General features: G+C 24.3%; 1 protein-coding gene across 2 annotated transcripts in view; it reads right to left on the reverse strand.

Moving 5' to 3' along the window:
• Nucleotides 1-16,348, reverse strand: part of LOC126894221 (RYamide receptor-like) — a 28,310-nt gene extending 11,962 nt beyond the window's left edge. For both annotated transcript variants that reach the window (XM_050665069.1, XM_050665070.1), the window contains exons 1-5: nucleotides 16,152-16,348; nucleotides 3,723-3,861; nucleotides 2,685-2,890; nucleotides 2,316-2,464; nucleotides 2,110-2,231 (exon numbers count right to left, since the gene is read on the reverse strand). In XM_050665069.1, coding sequence (XP_050521026.1) covers nucleotides 2,110-2,231; nucleotides 2,316-2,464; nucleotides 2,685-2,890; nucleotides 3,723-3,843 — 598 coding nt within the window. In that variant the 5' untranslated portion in view covers nucleotides 3,844-3,861; nucleotides 16,152-16,348. The remainder of the gene's footprint in view (nucleotides 1-2,109; nucleotides 2,232-2,315; nucleotides 2,465-2,684; nucleotides 2,891-3,722; nucleotides 3,862-16,151) is intronic.
• Nucleotides 16,349-24,427: the final 8,079 nt, after the last annotated feature.

Consider the following 24,427-nt stretch of genomic DNA (forward strand, 5'->3'; position numbering starts at 1 on the left):
ATATTTATATTTAAAAAATAATACTGTTTTAATTTAAAAAAAGAAAAAGTTATAATCGTAAGTGGTCAATTATGACGGCATTATTCAATTATAATGTAGCATCTGTGGTGCAATAGTTTTTAATCGATTTATTTCTGGTGGTTGTATAGTAGTTGAGTTGTGATATTAATTTGTAACATCACTCGACCGTTTGGGGTGTTGACGACTTCTCCGCAAACTCAATAGGCGCTTATTTCAAAGTCGCGGTAAGACTGCTACGTTCCTAGACTGGTTTTTGCACACCGGTATAATATTCTAAAAATATACGATTTGGATGGAAAAATTCTAAATATCGATGAAAAGTGATTTATTTTGTCATATTCGAGTTGGGTTTACGCTTAAATAGTTATGAAAAACTATTATACCTATTTATAAATTTATATTTGCATCGAATAAACTGCTTGTTTCGTACAAATCAGCTAGACCGCAGGACGGCTAGTTGTGCACCGCACTAACTAGCCGTCTTGCCTTAGGCCTGTTTACGACTGCTGTAGGAGCGGCGGGTGAGAGGGGTCACCTGGGAAGATGCCGGCTAGCCGTCGTACATCTAATAAATAACGCGTTTACAATAGTTATATAACAATAATAAAACAAATATATTAAAAGTTCTGCAATGAGCGAATTAAAACTAAAGAGCGCACGCCCTTATTACTAAAATGATCGAAAAAGCGGCTTTTAACAAAATTAAAAAGATATAAAATAAAAAAAACAATTAAAGACTTAGATGTACAACGTAGTATAGATGAATAATGGCCGTAAGAACTGGACTGTATGTATGCTTCCCGTTGAAATGCTGAAGACGTGAACGGATTGTCAACTACAAGCATAGTCGCTTGAGAGTATTTCTCTATAGATCAGCGACAGACAGGGCCGATCACTTAAGAAACGCATAGACAAGAAAGCTCGAGGGAGCCAGAGCTCGACAGAATGTGCAAGAAACAATAAAATATATGGCCCACTATGGCCGAACAATGGCACACACAAGCGGAGGTGCTTGTTGCGTATAAGAAAAACGCACGACGAGGGACGACGGTGGACTGTACACGGCTGGCAATTGACGCGTAGGCCGTCGATTTGGGAGGGTCAAGGGGGTAGGTAAGCAAAGACGCTAGAGATCAGTTGTCACGCGATTCGATGTACTCAACGGTATTAGTGACAACTAATCTACTAGGTCTTTGTCAAAGGCGTTTTCTACCAAACACCACTTGTGTTTTATGGACTATAGTCCTTAAATATTTTTTTTCGGCTGTAATCAACATTGAACGCTTCTAATTAAAGTATGATTATAAAAAAATATATTTTTGTGTACTCAAACAAATTTAAAATAAAATAAAAATATATTTCGTATAAAAATATTGTTAATGTATAAAAATTTTGGATGGTAAATATTATGGCGCAGTGGACGCTTTAGATACTGTTAAGTTCTGAAGTTAAATTTCGTCTGCTGATGTTAGTAGCCGGGTAGGTTACCTCACGCGTTCATTTCAAAGGCGGCAAACACTAGTCTCCTAGTACACTAGGCAAACAAAGAATCATTGTACTTAATATTTCCCCAGGACACACCAGTCCAATCTTAAAAAATTAGCTGTCGTTAAAAATGTTATAATATTTGGTACTTTGTTGAAAAAAAAATTAATTTAAAAAGTATACCCACAAAAATATTATCATTAATTATTTCATTTAACTATAAAAAATTGGTAAGATGTAGTACAGATGGGTTGTCTTGTAGAAATGCTTCATTTTATTCTTAATAGGTTCTTTAATCCTCTGCTTACTTATAATTCTGCAAACATTTTAATCTGTAGCAATTAAACTTTTCGCTCATTTTTAGCATTGCACATTTTTATTGTTTGTGAATAATTTATGAACGATTTTTTTTTAGTATTGAAATGATAACGACAGCAAACTCTATAGCTTTTTAAGTATGCAAGGTTAATACATAAAAATTAATCAAAATTGTTAAAAACCTTTGGTTATACTTTTAGTATATTGTTAGTATTAGTAAATAACTTAGTTTGTTGAACAAATTTTAATATTTCATAGTAAAAAAAAAGTAAAATTCGCACTAACCGCCATCTGTGTATTCAATAACTTGAACTCTAAGTGCGATGGCCATTGGCGTTGCCAACGTGAAAGCTGCTATCCATATGGTGGCTATTAATAATTTTGCTCGGAATTTTGTTGGAGTAGCTCTGTTAGAAAAAATTTTAATTAATGAATACAAACATTATAGTTTTTAATCTAGTTTTATATTATTCGTAATTGTGATTATTAACCTGAGAGGACTGAGTATAGCTCGATGGCGATCAATTGCTATCGCTGTGAGAGTAAAAATACTCACGTTGACTGAAAGTACTTGGACAAATGGACAAAATGGACACATTACTGCTGGTAAGTTCCATCGCTGTAATAGAGCTGCTTGAAACTGTACGAAATAATATTTCAGTAAATTGATAACCTTATTTAAAACTAAATTTTGATTGGTTTAAATGATATTTAAATTATTCATAATAATGTCTTTTTTAAATTATAGATTATAAATGTAAACATTTTTCCGGAAAAGTGTACCTTTTCGACATGAGTTTTCTCAATGTATTTCAATATATATTAATTTAATTATATAGCAGTCGTAATTACTTATTTACCTGAAAAGGTATAGAAAATAAACCAATGACAATATCTGCTAATGCTAAATTTGCTATGTAACAATTCGTCACATTGTGCATCCGACGACTTGATGTTACTATCCAAATAACGAGTGTGTTGCCAACAACGGCCATGACGGATATTGTTCCATAAAATATTGAAAGGAGGACAATAATACTGACTGGCACATCATACAATACTGTCACTGAAATACATTAACAAAATACGAAAAATAAATCTTAAATCGAGTAACCACATTATCTAAATAATATAAAGTATTATTTATTTTTTATCATTATTAATCGTTTCATTAACTAAAACAGAGACATAAATTTAGATTGGCTAATTTTAAAATGGATAAATTCATAATTTTATGGGCTATTCTCTTTAAATCCAGTTTAAAAGTAGCATGATCACGTTCTCAAAGAAATCGTTAAAGTTCAACTTCTTATGACAAAAAAATATATATATGGTGTTTACATTAAACTTTACTACTCTCATTGTTATAAGAAAATGTTCTATGAATATTATTATATATTAAGATAAAATAAGTCACAAATATAGGATTTTGGATTTTATCACAGAATTGTACTGTTATTGTTTCAATAATCATGTATAATGATTTTATTAAATATAATTTTTTTTATTGGGTTATAATATTTTTTTAAATTTTCAAAAAAAAAAATTATTTTTAATAGAAACATATTGAATCTTATTTTACTCAATTGAGTTTTATTCAACCAATTCTACGAAAATAATTCTAATTATGATTGTAACAAAAAAAATTTTTTCAAAATAATAAACAGATAAATATATAATTACAACTAATATGTATATACAACTCTATTAGTGATCAATTGGTTTTTACGTAATACATTATTTTAGTCATATGATTAAGAGTTATATTAATAAAATGAATAAATTTAGATGTATAAATAGTTAAAATAAGCTATAAATCAAGTGCATTAACAATAATGTTGATGTTTTTATTTTATAAACATTTTTCCAGGCGCTATTTTTACATATTTGTAGCTCACCTTCAGTTGATAAATCAGTACTATTTGTACTACAATAGTTTGTTATATTAAAAGTGTTGCTATCATTTATACCAGCGACTTGCTCTGGTAATATTTCACAAGATGAGTAGTCCACGTCCATGTTGTTGAAATTATGGACCTGAAATTAATTGTTAAATAACAGTATATTTTCATTTAAATCAAAGATTACAAGTTCAAATTTATAATATTAAGCTAAAGAAATTTTGTTAAATTAATTCTTTTCTAAAATGTATGTTTTAATTGTAAATGCACAAAGTAAAATTAATTTATTAATGTTGTAACTTCAAAATGTTCGAGTACTTTTACAAATTTTTTTTCTTAAATTATTTATTTCAGATTTANAAATGTTCGAGTACTTTTACAAATTTTTTTTCTTAAATTATTTATTTCAGATTTAGCATAAAAATTGGGAATATATTAGTACTACTAATTTTTTTATCTTTTTGGTATAGCATAATTAATATCTCAGCTATATTGATTTAATTTTGATAACAAAAAATTTATTTTGAAAATAATTAAAAAAAAAAACATATTTCTTTTTTCTTTTTGAATTTACAATTATGTTCATTCTAATTATTATTTTTATTCTGAAAATATATAAATATATGTATAAAAAATAAATTTCTGTATTTTATCTGGAATACACAAGTGTATCACTATTTTATTTAAAATAAATTAATGGTATTAAAGCTTAAAACATAAAGATTATAACATCTAATTAAGTTATCGGTCAAATATTTTGTAAATGCACCAGAATTTCACTTAGATATAGTTTTCTAAAAGCTATAACCCAACTCAACCTGAAGATATTCAATGTAAGAAATGAAACAAAAATTCCCATCAGTATGATATTTTTAATAAATACATTAACTTAACAAACAAGTAGTGTAATTTTGATATAAGTATCGAACATTAGTATACAAATATAAAATTATTATCAAAATTTCCCTTGCACGTATGTATTAAAGACTTGTTTGTGAAAATTAGGACTTTATTATTTATGAATGTACATTTAAAAAAAATAAAATATTCATTCTACTCTAATTTACAAAGATGATAGTAAAAAAGCATACATTTCTTCAGATATAATTTTGAGAAAATAACGTTGAGTAAATATTACATAAGTATTACTTTTTTTAAAAAGGTATTTGGGTTCAGGCTTGGTTAGAAAAAAATTAGTATTTTTTATGTTGTGTTTCGTTTTTGAAAATTGAAATACAATCAATTTGAAAATATTTCATTCGATATTATTTGAATAAGCTTCAATTTTACTTTTCTTTTAAAGGAAAAGTATTAATTTTAAATAATTTATTTAAAGTAAAATCTGATTATAAATCAGATTTTTCTAATCTATTTTTAAGTTGATTACTTTCATATTTAATGTAATCCATAAACAATTTGTCATGAATTTTATTATGTTTCACTATCGAATTAAAATGACATTTCAATTTAAAAATTACTTAAAAATTAATATTATTATTAATTTTGTATACTGTCACGTCATAAAAATTAATCACATAACTCCTCCGATCTAGTTGTAAAAATGCTAATATCTTTTAAAATACTAGTTTAAAAAATTAAAAACAAAAATAATTCTATCCACGGCTCATTTTATTTTTTAATACAGAATGTTGTAAAAATATGGTGCAGTAGAAAACACCACATTTTTCTTCTTCCGTCCTAAATATACTAATGAATATTATTTCAATTGAGTATTTAATTGTAGATTTTTATATATTTATTTTCAAAGTTGGTAATATGTACTATATTTATTTAGATTTAAAAAGTTATATCTATAAAACTTTAATTGCTCTATAAATTAAATTCTGAACTATTTTTTTTTTTCATAGATTTGTATTTGTCATGATCACTTTAATATTTATATTTATATGCATAAACATTTTTTTTAATTTTTCATTAAAAAAATTTAAATTATAGCACACACAGATAAAAAAATATGAGCGTATAAACCTTAAAATTTTTTAAACCATAAAATGCTAATATAAAATTTTAATTTTGATTCTGTGATATATAAAAAATTACATGAATCATTGAATATTTTAACATAATTTTTTTTTTATTTAATACATTTTTTTATAGATAAAATGACATAGTGAGTTTGAAAATTTTATTAAAAATTTAAAATTAAGGGTGTGCATTGGTATTAATTCAGGTAAACACTAAAATTGAGCTCAAAATATTATGTAATATATTATAATTTCGATTATTAATATTATTAAAATGTATATTTTGTAATAATATCAGTACTAATATATTTTTATTAATAATTTTAAGCTCTGACCGAGTAGATTTATATGTATACTATTCGAATTTTCAGGTTTTACTATAATAGTAGTAGTCATATTATTACTACACAATTTTACTGTATTTTCTTTAAGATTTATTAACATCACATTAGCATAAGATACTATACACATTTTTAGCGAAATTAAGTTAAAAATAAGTACAAGAATATAAATGGGGAGAATTTTTTTTATGAGTGTGTTTTAATGTAATATTAATAGGCAACCTACGAATTTATAAGCTTATGTATTTGGATTTCTTATATTATAGTTTTATCAATGTTAGACAAATTAAATTCGTTCATATTAAAATATTTAAGGTAGTGCTATACTAACTGTGCAAGGCGCTTTAGGCAATCATATATTTGACATATTTATTTTATATATTTTTAGACAAAATATATCTTATTCAAAAAAAATGTATTTATATTATTTATGTTTGACGCTCTAGGGCACTTGCCCTCTTCTTGGTATGGCCATGTGTCATTTTTTCTATTATGTTATGTTGAATTGTTATTATTTTAATCATGTATCATATTTCTGTGAGCTACCTGATTTAATAATTGAATATTATTAGAAATATTTTCACTGAAAATTATATTTCAATATTTTATTTATAAATACAATGAATCAGAAAAATTAGATTTGTATAAATAAAATTTATGTTTGAATTGTTATTGCCTTTAATTTATTCATATTTAGTATTATAAAGAAAAATATTTTTCTTTTTTCATAAAAAATATTCTAAATATTACAGTTTATTGGATTATATTTTGAAAATTAAATTATATACATTTTGGAAATTGAATTTTGTAAATAATAATTCTTTATGCATCATGGAATCATAATACTCTTATTATTAATAGTAATGTACTGTAACCGTATTTTGTATGATAAAAATAGAATACAACGTCTTGTAGATTGGAATAAGTTTAATCAAAATAATATTTATTGAAAAATAATTCACTACATTGTTAGTGTTTAGCAACATTTTATTTTTACCATAACACTCTGGTAAATCGCTTATAACTAAAAATTTAATTTACACCAATAAGAATAATGGTCATCGAAGTCAAAATGTTATTTATTCTATTTTCCATTTAATTCTATAAAAACTTTCGAATTTTACCATTAAAATATACTTTTAGAAATAGTTTTTTCTTACAACAAACTTGATATTTGTTATTTTAATTAATTAATTAAAGATCATTAAATGATCTTTAAATTTTGGCATCAATCATTTGAGTTTATATATCTAAAAATAAATATTTATAAAATTTTAAATCAAATATTAATATTTTTTATTTTTATAATTATTTATATAATATTTTTTAACGATAATTTTCAAACATAGTAAAATCTTAATAACATTGCGGTTAGTATCATAGTCACAAAACAGATTTAGGAATGAATGCATTTGTACAAAATCATTAACTTAAAAGTTAATGAATTCATGAATATAATCATTTTTACAGTAAGAATTATGAATATGAATTAATTTATTTTATTTAAGACTGTCAATTTTAATTGAATCCAAAAACGAATTCGTCGAATAATTATAAAAATAGATAGTTTAAATTTTGATAAAGATTAAATATATAGCAAGCATAATATAAAATATAGACGGTATTTTTTAATTTTTATTTAAAATTTAAAGCAATCTATTTTTATAACTATTTGGCAAATGCGTTTATGCATTCAATTTAAATTGACATTCTTTTATAAAATTAATTAATTCGCATTCATAATTAATACTGTAAAAATTGAATTTACTCACAAATTCATTCAATTTTAAATAAATGAATTTGCAATATTTTAGTTCACTGACTATTATTTTGTCTATGAATAAATATTTTAATAAAATATATTTAAATCAAACAAAATATACTTTATTTTTAATTTAGCAGTGTCAGTGTTAAATAACCTAAGTCCACTTTGTTAATTTTTCGTTTGCAAATTCTTATACTATATTTTACATATCAAAAAACAAAAGAATACTTTTTATTATAAAATTTGATATTTTAAATTACACATTAAAAAAGTAAAATATATAACAAAAAAATGATTATTTTGCCATTCCGAAAAGTGGATGTTTATGGCCAATGTTCTTTCACCTATTCAATTGCAATATATGTAAATAGCATTAATTTTTTTTAAATAATTCATTTTTTTTCTACTAAATTGAGTTTGGAACCAAAGAAAATATTTCAGTAAAACTGGCTGCATAATAATTTAATCAAAATAAAGTCTTTAACTTCTATTTGGTAATGGTTTAATTATTTATTTAAATAACATTGTCCTTTTTTGAATTTGATATTTAAAAAAAAAATGCCCCAAGTTTGTAGACTGGATTTTGAATATTATACTTGGCGGGTCATTCTCTTAAATTTTATTTTAATTATCGAATTTAACAAAACACAATGTTTTTCATCAATTATCGTGAGATTTTCAAAGTACTTTACTGGGGTATTAACATCAAGTCGTCAGATATTTTAAATTATCAGTTTTCAATTACTGAGAGGGCAGAACAATTAAGAATATTATTTTCATACGTTTTATTGAAATTTTCTATAATATTTTGATGATTTTTTTGTTTGCCCATAATGTAACAGACAAATTGACATTTTTTTTTAAATTTTAAAACAATAATCTTATCAACAATAATTCAAACTTAATTTTGGTTATGCTTCTTTTTTATCTTGAAATAAAAAATATGCGGAAAAACAGCGGGGTCACAGCACACTCTAGACGTAGGATAGTTGAAGCAAGTACAGATGATATCTGACAGTGATTAAAATCACTATCATAAGAAACGCTTTGATTCAAATCTATAGATAGTGTTTAATTCTAAGAAATTGTTGATTATTCCAAAATAAACATTAAAACATTAATTAATAATATCATGATTAGTAGTTTTTTTATTTATAAGTATAATAATTGAATAAATATTAATTATAGTAATTAAATTTAGTGTAAAATTGATATTCAAAAATTTAATATTGTAATTTTTACGGAGAAATTATAAAAAACTATAAAGTAGTTGTATATTTACCAACCTATATGGTAAAAGAGAAGACGGTGTGGATGCCGAGGGAGACATAAATTAAGTGTGAATTAGATTTGCTGGTTATATAAAGACTACTGCAAAGAGACAGTTGATGAGAGTAGGAGTACATGCCAAGTTAAAGGAAACTTGGTGGTGGGATGTGGACATTGAAAATCATAGATAGCAAGAAAAAAAGCAAGAAATCAAAGTATGATAAAAGAGCAAAAATAGAAAGGATTGGATGATGTATGAAGCTTGTATAAAGAAGCCAAGTGTGCTATAAATAAAGTTAAGTTTAAGAGATATGATGAGTTATATGATAGGTTATGAACAAAAGAAGAAGAAAAAAAAGTCTATAGACTGGCAAAAGTTAGAGAAAAACGGTCTAAACATTATCCAATACAATTTGTATAAAAAGTAATTATGATGTTGACGATGATGTAAGACACAGGTTTAAGTGCGAGTCAGTTAAGTAGAGAGAAGCGTCTGGTGTGTTATGCGATAAGAGAATTTCAATGAGGTTGAAAGGTTAGTTTTATAAAACTGTAGTGAGACCAGTTAGGATGGTTCAGAGTGTTGGACGGTTGAGAAGAGAATAGAGCAAAGAATGTGTAGCAGAGATAAGATTAGATGGATAAGTGGAGTGACTAAACTAGATAGGAACAAACATATAAAAAGGACTATAGGCATAAAAAAAAAGATGAGAGAAAATAGACTTAGATAGTTTGGTCATGATATGAGGAGCCTCTTTCCTCCTCAATTGGAGGCTGTGAGAATAATTATGAAAATTAATTTTGAAGGAAGAAGAGGTAGAGGAAGACCAAAAAGAGATGGACAGATGTTATAAAATGCGATATGAGGATGGCTGATGTGTGCGTAGATGATGTAGATCGGGTCAAGTGGAAGTTAAGGATAAAGGTGGATAACCCCAAGTAGTCGGGAAAAAGGCGAGGAAAAAAAATAATTATTTATTATAGTGGAACAGTTGACGGAAATTTTTTTTTAATATAAGTTTGAAGAAAACGGTTATTTCAAAACATTTCCGAAAATTGTGTTTAAAAATATTATTTAAACATGCGTGAATGGTCTTTTTCAAACACTTCCTGTATTTATGTTTTTTATTGGATTATCGTAAAAAAACACTCAATGGTAGATTATTTTTACTAGTATACACTTTTAAAGTTTAATAATGATTAGTATTTTTAAAAAATAAGTTATAATTGTTTTGAAATGCAAACATTTTTATGAAAATATCGTTTTTTTAAATAACGTTATCTTGAGATATTTTTATATATTTCTAAAATTAAGGAGTTTTTTCAATATTTGGTGACTACAAGTTCAACTAAATTAAAATTGGGTTCTTTAGACGTATTTATCATTAAAATTGGTCAAGTGAGAGATGAGAATTTTTATGGACAGACAAAAAAATACGCATATTATTACAAAATACCTTCTTAGCTTCGTATAGAAATTAAAAATCCAACCAAAAATATTTAAAACAAATTTACTCAATTGAGCGTGTTATAAAAATTGATCATAACGGTACAAATCCATTGCTACAATTAGGTGAAATCCAAAATCATTATTTTAGATAATTTAGATATTTTAGAACAATTTCAAAAGTTAAGTTTAAAATGTTATCTTTTTGTGCAAAAGTTCTTATTTTTATTCCTTCCCTGTGATTAAAATAAATAAATATACTAAATGAAAATATCTTAAGTATTTATAAAAAAAATTCATTTTGATTCGACCATTTTTCAAAAAGTTATGGCAATTTTAAATAAAAAAATTTTAAAAATGTAAAAAATTACCAATATTAAAAATTGTAATTTTTGTTGGGATTTCCATCATTTACGACGATTGACAGTCATTATTTTAATTTCTGATGGTAAAGTTTTTAACATAATATTATTTGTAATCTTTTGACATATTTTTCTTCTAAATTTGTTTAGTGAGAACTGAATAGAAGTGTTAACAGACACAAAAAATATAAAAAAAATCATAATAAAATTAATACCTTCTCAGCTTCGTATCGAAGCTAAAACAATAAAATACTATTCTATTTTACATAACAATACACACCTTTATTTTTATGTTATTTCGAGTATGTATATACTTTAGAATAATTTGTTCAGAGGCTGTGTTTAAGATTTTTTTGTTCGAACTTAAAACATTTAAAATGTGAAAGCACTTATGATTCTCTGTATTCAAAAAAAGGCCACGAAATAAGTTTAAATAAAAACCACATTCTTATATGGAACTGTGTTTATACTATAAACTTTTTCATGAATATGTTGATATTGTATTTTAAATATGTTTAAAACGCAAGGATTTGAAGGATTGAAAAGTTTTTATCTAGTGTGTAACTCGAATTGTATTGAGTTAAAATAATATCAGAAGACTGAAATAATGAAATCATGTTTATTTTTTTGTTAGAAAACAAAATAGAAAAACTGCTTTAGACTTCTAATTGATAATTATACTAAATGTTACATTTAAAAATTTGTAAACGATATTGTTGAAAAAGCTAATTATGCACACAGAATACTCATAAAAAAGCTCAGCACAGGGACGGCACAGTGGTGACGTGGCATAGTTTGGTCAAGTATAATGATATCTGACAGTGATTAAAATCACTATCATAAAAAACGCTTCGATACAAATCTGGTAGATAGTGATTAATTTTAAAAAATTGGTGGATTATTCCAAAATCTACATGATCTCCTATTTTATTATATCCTGATTACAAGTTTTATGATTTATAAGTGTATTATATGAATAAATATATATAAAGGGAAATGGTTTTACTTAAAAAAAAAGGATGTCGAATGGAAGAGGTTTATAATTAGTATTTATCATAAAAATTGTATTGATCCAAATATTTTTCAAAAAGTTATAGCATTATAAAGTTAATAGTGTAAAATATAAATCTAGAATTTTAATACAAAAATAGCATACGGTAGCCATTTGCACCGTAAAGACAAATTAAAGTCTGAAATTGTTTTTCTCCTTAATAAAGTATATTACATTAGCTTTAATTTAAAATATATATAAAAGTGTCAGTATTTCCGGAACACTTTCAAAAGTTAATTTTTTATGAAAAATTTGTATTTTGAATCCCCCTCTTTGGACAGGTAAAAGGTTAGATTTATTAAAAAAATATATCAAATGATAGGTAAAGACATCACACATCTATACTAAAAAAAATTATATTGATTTGGTAATTTTTGAAAAAGTTATGGCAGTTTTAAATAAAAAAAATTGAAATATTTAGAAAATTATTGATTTTTAAATTTGTAATTTTTTTGTAGATTTCCACATTTACGGAGAACGAGGGAAATTTTTTCAATTTTTGAGGGTAATGTCTTCAACTACATACGATTTTAATTAATAATTAAGCAAAATGATTAGAATAAATTCATCTTAAGTTAGCCACCAATTTCTTTTAAAATAAATAATAATTTTTTTAGAAAACATTTTTTTATATAGTTTTATAAATTTATTAATTTATCAGTTATTAATTACTTTTTTAATTCAATAAGAACTTAAACCGTTATTTGGGAAGTTATAACTATCTTATAATATATACTTGAGATGACGCACGGGTATGACAATATATTTCATTAACCATTTCTTAGTCGCACCTTTTTTCTGGGTGTGAATAGTTACCGAAGTACTGGTCTAAAAGTTGTTGTTGACCAAACATTGTCTTAATTAGATCATTTTTTATTTCATAAGCTAGTTGATTGAATATGTATGTTGTCATTAAAAAAAAAAAAAATGTCGAAGTCCTTTAAGGTCAAAAAGTAAATACAAATTTATAAATCATAAAATATATATAAAAAAAAAACAACTATCATTTTCATTCATTCATAATTATTATTTTAAGGAAAATTGAGCGGCTAGCGTTAATGAATCGCTTTGTATAGCTCGACTGGGACACGTCGTGTGAAAGTCTTTAAGAGCATCGGTGTACGATTTCATTCGTAAATTATAAGAGATATTAAATGTAAAAATATTAATCTTAAAAATAAATAATAAATAACAGATATGATTAGTAAAATATTAATGTCAAAAATAAATATTAATATTTTATTAAATATTTTATATAAGATAGTAGCTGATCTTTTTACTATGATTTCTTTTTAATAAATATAAATCAATATATAATTTAACAAAATAAATAAATAAACTTTCATAAATACTTCGACACTATAGGGTTAAGTTTTTATATTTTGTGTTTAGTCGAGTAATGATAAATATTTTCATTGCAGTGATTGACATTTATTTTATCGACTATATTTTAACTTGGCGAATAATATTGACTTGTATTATTATGGAATTGTTTTTTGAAAATTAAGTAAACATTAAAAAGAATAAACAATTANATCGCTTTGTATAGCTCGACTGGGACACGTCGTGTGAAAGTCTTTAAGAGCATCGGTGTACGATTTCATTCGTAAATTATAAGAGATATTAAATGTAAAAATATTAATCTTAAAAATAAATAATAAATAACAGATATGATTAGTAAAATATTAATGTCAAAAATAAATATTAATATTTTATTAAATATTTTATATAAGATAGTAGCTGATCTTTTTACTATGATTTCTTTTTAATAAATATAAATCAATATATAATTTAACAAAATAAATAAATAAACTTTCATAAATACTTCGACACTATAGGGTTAAGTTTTTATATTTTGTGTTTAGTCGAGTAATGATAAATATTTTCATTGCAGTGATTGACATTTATTTTATCGACTATATTTTAACTTGGCGAATAATATTGACTTGTATTATTATGGAATTGTTTTTTGAAAATTAAGTAAACATTAAAAAGAATAAACAATTAGAGATTCTTTTAGATATTTAGCTGTATGGGAATATAAATAATTAGTTACTATAAATTTCAATGAATACAAATCATAATTTATTATGAATATTATTGACCTCATTTATAAAATATTTTTTATGGAAAACTTAGAATGGATAACTAAAGTTACTATCAAGTATTTCTAGATTGTATAACTCTTGGTGGAATACCAACTACACTGGGCTATAACGTAAATCTTAACACATCATACAATATATTTTCATAATAAATTTCTCAGGAAAAAATAAATTATAATAATATTTTATTTTTTTATTTGTATAAAAATATAATTTGTAAAAAAAATAGTTATAATCTGATTCTTAAAATAATTGAATTTACGAAAAGTAGCCACACAATTTTATTATTTTTCTATACCAACTGTGATTTCTAAGTATACAAAATTTAATAGAATATAATTTACTGTATAAATATATGTTAAATGTTTAATAAATATTATACCAAAAACAAATAAAAAAAATATCTAAAAGTCCATATAAATAAACATTATATGAACATTGTACAAATATTAACCGATAACATTAAAAATTAAAAACCACAGCCCCGAAAGAAAAATGCAATTTATATTATATTCTAAACTCGTAACTTTGCGAAACACTCATTTTCATTGTTTTGATTAAATATGCTTTTAGAATGTCCGCAGATAAAAATTTAATGGACAGTTTTTTGAGATAAAGAGAGGCAATAATTTTTTTGCCGTTTAAATACATCAAGATAATTTTTGTCATTCGACTGTTATATAATATTATTTCATTTCATTCATTTATAAATATAATGTACTAACCATCTTACAAATAAGTGAAATGAAATATAGAATTTTAATTTATATGCCAAATATCTGAGAAATATATTAAACTATGAATTTTTTAAAACAATATTTAACTATTCAAATTTGATTTAAGTTCTACTTTGTAAACTTTATATTATAATAAGCTATATTATTTAAATAATTATTCTGGCACAAAAAAACATTTAGTTATGATTTACTATTCTTAGTAAACAAAAAAATCGAAATAATTTATTTTGTATTTTTAATTGTTTAATGTAATAAAAAAAAGAAATTATTTTGATAAAAGTTTAATAACTTTAATCATATTTTTATTTAATAAAAATAATATTAAAATACAATGTTATTTTTTCTCTTCAAAAATTAATAATATCATAAGTATGAAGGTTTTCAAAAAAAAATTTTCCTACCCTTTTTCTTCCTCCCATTAAAATTTAATTAATTTTGGTTTTTGAAATGTTAAATATGATGTAAAAAAATGAAAAAATATGTCCTTAACCAATTTACAAACTATAAAATGATCTATCTAAGAAAATTTCTGGTGGATAACAACTTTTGGAACAGTATTTGAAAGTTTTTAACTCTTTAATAATAACTGTATGTAAAGCGTGGATTTGCTTATTTATCTCTTGGCATTAATAAACCGCACTTATCATCTCGCCTTGTTATAAAATATCTTTTAAAATACTAGACAAATGATGTTATCCACCAGTCATTCTTTTAGATACGCCATTTTCTAGTTTGTAACTTGGTTAAACATACATGCATGTTTAATATATATATATATATATTTATTTAAAAAAATTAAGTTAATGAAATTTTAAGAGAGAAAGAGAAGGATAGGAAATCTTTTTTTAATTATAGAAAATAGGACACTAAGTTTTTGAAAAGAAATAATTATTACTTTTTTAAAGATATTGCGTGACTAATAGTTAAAATATAGTATGATTATTTGCTAAGATACAGAATATTCTGTCTCAATAAAACATTTTAATTTGGACAAGTTGTCAGAATAGCCATAAAAAATTAAAATTAAATTTGTAATCAAATAAAAATTGATTAAAATCCATTACGATTAGTACAATTTTAATCACACGCCATATTACTCTCCTGTTAAATTTTTCGGTACAGTACATTTAATTTATAAATTGCTTGAATTATTCTAGTTTTTAAGTGTTTTATAAATAGTTAAAATCAACCTCAAACAAATTCTATACTTTACTATGTTTTTTCATATACAAAGTTGTATTATTATATACATATTATAACACGACGTAATTATGTATAAAAATTGTTCACGAACAATGTTTTTTAAATGTATGATTCAATAATAAAATACTTATAAATTTTACTTCAACTTGAAAATTACTTACTTTTTCAATTATCAAATTTTTTTTTAAAGAATTTTATACATTTGTAGTATTTGTATTTGTTTTTCATAATAACTAAATGTGGTATAAAAGAGTAAAGTGTTTACATTTAGTATCGACGATTAATTTCTTATATACTGTAGATAGTTGATACGCAACTTTATGTCTATTCGAATGTCGGAACTGAACTGGCGCCCTAACGCGTACTCGTGGGCACTATATCACTTTGATTTAAAACCGCGCAAGCCCTGAACCCTTTTTTAATATACCATCGTACATTCACAAAGGCATTATAACGATAATAAGAATCTAAGCGTGACGTTATTATTAGGATTTTTTCTTCTGAAACATCAGCATTACATACCATACCACTGTTATTAACAATATGAAATTATTAGTTTTACAAAGTAAGTTAGAACGGTCGGTCAAATGAAAGTCAAAATATGCGTAGTAATCTCTTTATATACATTAGATTTTACTCAAATTTATTCTTCGAATAACTGATTATGATACCTAATCATTTAATTTTGATTTATAGTGAGTCAAAAATAGATATTGGGACGTCCTTAAAAAAAAAAATATTTTGCATGAATGAAGCCGAAAATAAAAAATGTTAAAAGGTAAATTTTTACATGAGGTGTAAAATAGATCTTCTCAAATACATAAAACACAAAAAAAAAGAAAATAATGAATTAACTTTACAAATAAACAATTAGAACGAAATTAGTACAAAATGTTTTGTTAAATTAATAAAGCCAAACATAAACATTAAATAAAAGTGATTTAATATTTGGTGTTGAAAACCTTTGCATTAATTATGCTGGCTAAACGTAGTAGCATTGAGGAAACTAGGTTTTTTATAAATTTTGAAGGGATTTTAATCCACTCGTCCTTTAGCCTTTCTTTATTAAGTTTTGTATAAAATAAGGCTTTCAAATTTTCTTATCTAAATAGTCACACAGATTCTCAATGGTGTTGAGATTTGGGGACTGAGGTGGTGTTTTCAAAACTTTTAGGCAGCTATGAAATAGCCATTCGTACATTTGAGCTTTATGCTTGTGGTCGTTATCTTTATACAATATAACTTTAATTCGAAATTCCTAATTTTTCGGCGCTCTGACGTAGTTTTCTTTAAAAATTCCTATATATATATATTTTTTTTTTCATTTATATTGCAATTGATTAAGCTACTTACTTCATTCGCCAAAAAAACAGCCCCATACGTTACCGCCTCCATGCTTGACAGTTAAATTCAGTATTCTCACCGAGTTTCGTTTTCCGTCGCTATCAAAAATATTAAATTTGGATCATCTGTATAGAGATGACAACGTTTCAAAAGGTTCTTTTGAGTAAAATATAATATTCAGCAAACTGTAAGCGTTTTCGCTGATTAGTTTTACTAATATAAAGTCTATATATATGTATATAAAAGTTACATCCATGTGATTTAATGACTTTGCAAACAGTTTCGAAACAAACCTCTAAATCATTTCTTACATTTAACTGAGAAGTTGGNTTCGAATTACATCCATGTGATTTAATGACTTTGCAAACAGTTTCGAAACAAACCTCTAAATCATTTCTTACATTTAACTGAGAAGTTGGTATAGGCACACTTATTTTTACATTTTTTTTATACTTCGCACAGTAAATCGTTTATTGACTAACGAAAGTGTTTCAGTTTTCCCTAGTTAATGAAGAGGCTCCATCCGCCTTCCTTATTGAAACGTGGTATAATTTCATAGACCATACGAATAATGTTTTGTTGAATCCTTATTGTACACTGCACATAGTATGGGAAAAACCAGTTTTACCGATATTATTTACAATGTCCGAATATTTGACATAAATACATAATTGCCCCTGATTATGTTTGATTTATAATGTTGATTCGTTATTTCTTTTTTTTTGTGAATTTTTCGTTACTTATATGTTCACAAAGATTTAATTTATAGACTATACAAAAATTAGCCTATTTAATTATTTTCTTTTCGCCTTTATTTATGCAAATTATTTTTTCTAGACGATGTTCGAATATTTATTTGACTCGCTGTACATTGAATTGTTTAACGGAATGCAAAGTTTTTTTTGATTAAAACTCAGGAGATAAAAATATTTAAGTAAAAAATTTGAGTTTGTAGTAATATAAACACCCTTTTCCAATTAAATTTGTAAATAGTTATTCCAGTTTAAAGTTTTTGAGACAAAAAAATAAAAGTGATTCAAAGTTTTAAGTTTGGAATGGAATTATTTTCAAAAAAGTTTTGAATGGATAACCCTTTTATTTTAAATTGGCTCTTAATCGTGACCTGATTGTTATAAAATAATCAGATGGATAATGTATTCGTTTAAATGGTATAATAAAAAAAAATTATATATATTTAAAACAGGTTTTTTTGCCCCCATTATGTAAATACTAACAAATCAATTGTAAATAATTAATAAATAAAATTTTAATCTGAGCATAGAAATTTTTATGTTTGCAAGAGTAAATTAAGCACAATATGTGATTTTACAAAGTTGGTTTAAAAAATGTTAATAAGCATCAATCAATTATAAGCAATTAACATGTTATAATTAAAAACAAATGGAATCACTTAAATAATGACTATATAGAAATTTAGTCATAATCTAGTCAATGTAATTAAAAATGCTGGTCACAACATTTTTGCAAGTAGAAAAAATTAGGCGAAAACCAACGTTGATCACATTGTTATTTTTACGTGTGCACGTCCAACAGTAATTTTTCAATGAAATCGCCAAATCACAATGTATGTTTACTTTTATATTATCAATCTTATTCTCATAATTATTGTTATAAAATAAATCTTCTATGATAATCGTAGTCTGAGTCTGAAGTGAGATTTGGGCTGTAAACATTCTGAAAATTCAAAAAAAAAAAAAATATATATATATATAGAGGGTGTTCAGTAAATAAGGAAACGAATTTCTATTGTACTCATTGTTTGTAACAATTTAACTGTTTCCTAACTTACTGAACACCCTGTATATATGTTTTGATATAAAAATTACTTAAAGGGAAACAATAATATACAATTTAACTCTTTTAGAATATATTTTCAGAATTTGACTACAGTGTTTTGTATTAAATTATGTTCTTAAAGTTTTTAAAGACAAAACAAATCAAATATGTTGGTAAAGTCCTAATTGTGATATTTTGTAAAATAAGCAGCAATAATAATAAAAGGTAATAACATTTATGCGATCAGATATTAGCGTATACAGAATTTTTAGCTTCGATGCGAAGCGGAGAAGGTATTAATTTTACTATGATGTGTTTTTTTTTTTTNTTTCGCTGTTTTTGTTAAAATAAGATCTATTTTTTTTTTAAGAAATATTTTTTCAGAAAATTAATTATGAGGAAGGTCCATTGCTCTTACAGCCCTCTTTGAATCTCACACTGGCATTAATATTGAAATAGTGTAACTAAAATAAACACTTTATAATAAACCTTTATGATTCTTTATGAAGTATAAGTCATCAACATATTTTTCAAATTAAACGGCTTAAATAGTAATTAGACCCTTAATAACTTACTCAATTTGCTTTATTATTTTATTAGAGACCAAAGATACACAGAATAATTTATTAACTAACTTGTTAAGCACTATAGACAAGTAATACAAATATAAAAAAAGTTTCTTTAAATTTTGCTATTAAATGGTACATATTCAAAAATATATAGCTGATTATCTATAATATGATGACATTTTTTTTTTATACAGATTCTATATAAGTAAATCAGCAGTTAACCAAAATATTGGTATAAAATAAGTATAATTTCTTTATGTTTTCATATTTTTTATTACTAAAAATATAAAAAAAATAATCATTTTCTACATAAAAAAAATTAGTTATTTTATAAGAAAAATTTAACGAATTAGAATTTGAATCATTTAATGGTTTTTTTATTGTTATAATTATCATTATTTTAAAATTTAGATGGTTCCGACACCAATGGTTACTAGAAATAAAAAGATAAGTTTAAAGAAAAATAAAAGATTAAAAAATACAATTAAGAATTTGCGTTTATATAATTAAAATTATTCTTTACAGTTATTTTGATAAATGTTTAAAAATTCTACATCAGCTAAATTATAGCCTATTTCAAAGTTTTCTGATATCTTCTTATTATCTTAAGATTTTGAAAGTAGATGATTTATCTCAGCGAAATGTAATTTTTTTACAATGATCTAAGTTACTGTTAACTTACAATTAATTTTTCTCTTATGTTTGATTATAATATACAATTTTAATAAATGCTGCATTATAGCCATAACATGAAACAATTTTCAGTTAAAAATATTCACAATAATTAATTTTAATTTTTGTTCGCCTTTCACTTGATATTTTATTTTTGTCCATGTAAATGATTTAAGGTAGCTAACTAAAACTCGATATCACGAAATAGACTATAAGATTATTAATGTTTTTTCATCACTTTATTGAACTAATGACCTACTTAGTTGTTATAATCTATTACCCTTTTACACGTAAACATCTACCCAGAAATCTAGGGGTAGACCTTTTTATAGGAAAGCAGCTGTTACGCCTACATTTTGCGTTCATAAAATACGTCTTTACTTATCGATGCGAATTTGTTGATTCAACATTATCCCTTTACGTACAGTGCATTATATTGCATAAGCAATGTCGTAATTAGGATTTCATGTTGGGGATATATACAGAAAGAATTTTCAGTTACCCTCCAATCGAAAAAAAATTTATTTTCGACATATTATTTTTGTCATGACACATATTTACGCCAGTGATTTAAAGTCTGTTAAAAGTCATTTCATTGAACATTTTTCTTTGAAGAAAAAATTAAATTATCAAATATAAAAAGGATTCATGAAGCTAAATTTTCATGTGTCGAAATAGATGTTTTTTCAATTATTTTAAATTAAATCTATTAGTGATAACAACTTGATTAAAATATGGAATGATAAATATTTTTAAATACAATTATGAAGAATATTAGCTTTATAGTTCAAAGCCAGCGGAGGATAAAGCCACCACTTAAAACAGTTTTGCGTAAATGAAATGCAAAAAGATCTTCTAAATAAAAATAAATAACCCATAAAAATGTTTTTGCTTTAGGTCCCACAATATCTAGTCCCGCCAACACTTGTATAAGTAATTGATAAAACTTAATAAATTATGCATTATACAAAGGATAGCAGGTACCTACTTTCCGTGAATCTAAATCTAAGTTCAATAAGTTATATGGAGATTTTAGGTTTTTAACCTCTTTACCACAATAAATATTTTACAAAAAGGTATGCATAAATACACAAAAAAAAAATCTTTTGCATCCTTCAAACTCGATATAGCGAAATATTTGCTTTCAAAATTATAATTAGAGCATCAGAACTGCTTCTAAACTATTAACACTAAAATTCTGTATAATTCTAGATTGTAACTTTTAATGAGTTCTTCCAGTAAACATATAACAAGTTCTAACAAGGTAGAATTGCGAATAGAGGGTATATAATACAAGAATCTATTATACTTACAAAATACAATAACACATAGAATAATTTAAACTCCAATAAAAACATTTAGTACACTAAGAAATTTTTACAAATGACAAATATAAAAAAATTGTGATTACTTTTATAGATCCTGTGGGGCTTCATACTTAATAAAATAATTACAAAACTAAAATTTATTTATGAAGTGCACACATATTAATTAAAATATTAATAATGAATATTTTTAGAAAAAACTTTTTTATATATTTTTGAATAATGAAACCTAATGAATTCCATTTATTATTTTACTTTTAAAATTAATATTCAAATTTTAAAATGTGTTTTTATATTCCAATAGTAATTATGTAGTATGAAGATACTCATTAAAAAAAAAAATGATTTTATTAATGAAATAATTTTTTATTAATTCAAAACCAGCAAACCAAATCTCAAATTAATTTTTTTCTTTATTAAAACGGTATTAAAAGTTATTAGTGTTATTTTACTGAAATGATTGATGTTTTAGGCTCTATTTTCAAATAGTTCATTACGTCACTACTCATAATCTATTTACTTATCGAAAAGCTACTAACAACACAGTCTCAATCAAAATAAACAAGACAGTCAAAATAAGTAATTTTATATTGATTCGAAACGTAATTAATAAATTCTCTCATGTTTTAAGTAAAATAAAGTTATCTTGTGTTATAACTTGAGCGATACTGGAATTATTACATAATTTTATATAACAATTAAGTATAACCTGTATTTTAAGTTAAACTTACAATTTTGTTTTATTAAAGTTAGTAAGAAATATAACATTTACGTAAAAAATGATTCATGAGCAAATAATAGACAAAGAAAATTTAATAACTATTATTTTTAATTCAATTTTAACAAATATTATAGTATTATACATAATATCTCATAATTAACACTACTACTATTTCCTGTAGTCAAATATAATAATGGTACATGATCTTATAATACAATAATCAAATTAATAGTTTAGAGCTCATTCACGTAAACAAACATTTCCTTAAAAGTCCAACTCCTTTGGTATCACTGAATCGACTTCGCGTCATTAAAAATTATTTAAAAATAAAACTTTTACTATTTTTTTTTTTAAATTTATTTCTTGTTTAAATATTATTTGTACAAATAACATACGATATAATTTATTAAAAATACTACCCCTATTTTATCGTAAAAATTTATTTTTTTATATAAATTAAATTATTTTTAGGAACCACGTTTATCGGAGAAAAATACTATTTATAAAAATAGTTTTTATCGGTAACTTTCAAAAGTTAAATGGTAACCATTATTAAAATTTATACTATTAAATGGTGAGTGGACAAAATCAAACTTTGAGTAGTCACTAATGAGATGTGTAAACTTGATTAAATACTACCTAGCTCTTTATACTTTATAATGTTTTACATATTAAAAAGTGAATACTCCAAAATTTTTTTTTCCTTTATATTAGGGGTAGTACAGAGTGCTGCTTAATTAACTATATTTTTGAAAACATGATAACTCGGTATAAAATGAATCAAATTTCAATTTTTATCTAATTACGTTCATGAAGATCTTCGGTTTAAAAGTAAAAAATTACATTTAGCATCCATAAACCTCTGGAGTTTTGTCAAACTGTTATGTGCTCGTTGAAGTTCCCATGAATAATTACCACTCAAATTAAAAACCCACTTAATTACTTACATAATAATGATAATGTCGGAAGTATTTTCTTTGGCTTTTATTGCTACATTAATGGCGATTTTATAACTCTGATTAAAACAATATCTTAAAAAATAAAATACAATGTTATTTTTTATTTTCGCGGATGTTAATAGTAACCTAAGTAGTATAGTTTTCAAAAAGTTCTTACTTAAAATTTTTACAACTTTAGTTTCTTTAATAGATACATATATGTGTTATCCAACTTAAATTATAATTTAGATAATTATCTATATGTATCTTAATTTATCTATTATAAAATAATTTTTATGCCCATTCCTCATTTCTTATAGGATCGAAAATTAAATTTTTTAAATGGCAAAATACATTTTAAACTAGCTTATCAAATAGAAAATAATCTAATTAATAATATGATTAGTGGATAAAAAAATTTGGTCCAGTACTTCAAAAGTTATTTTCATTTTATACCTAGACGAAAGGTAGATGTGATCAATAGATATCTAATATAATATCCACACTATGACTCCAATCAATATTTTACTAAGTACATTTCACTTCGGCAAAGAAACGATTTTTACTATACAATTTGTCATGGAGTTCGTACAATGGACGATAATGTCTAAGTGCACTTACAGTGTATTACCCATCCTTTTAATAACTAAAACTAACAAGGGGAGGTCACGGTGTGGTACCCACCGATTTTCATAAAATGTATATAGATCTATTCTATATTGACTATTTAATCACCTTTATTTCGAATTTGTTGCCAATGCCCCCCCTAAGTCGAGAAAATCGACTTTGAAAATTGTTGTTTAACTTTAATAGAGTTAATTTTTCAATTGGGATAAGGTCGTACTATTGTCTAATGGATAGCGCGTGACAGTCCGATTATGGGGTTCCGAGTTCGAATCTCTGAACGAGACATGAATTTTTTGCATTTTTTTTTCACTTTTTTTTTTTAATTTTTAACTTTTATTATTATATTACTATTTTTTATTTAACTTTATGTCTCTAAAATACTATTTTTAACACTTTCAACATTTATTATTCTTTGAATCATCAAATGATCAAAGGTATAAGTTT

Source organism: Daktulosphaira vitifoliae, unplaced genomic scaffold (assembly GCF_025091365.1).
Source record: "Daktulosphaira vitifoliae isolate Bord-2020 unplaced genomic scaffold, ASM2509136v1 Scaffold_1, whole genome shotgun sequence".
Taxonomy (NCBI): Eukaryota; Metazoa; Arthropoda; class Insecta; order Hemiptera; family Phylloxeridae; genus Daktulosphaira; species Daktulosphaira vitifoliae.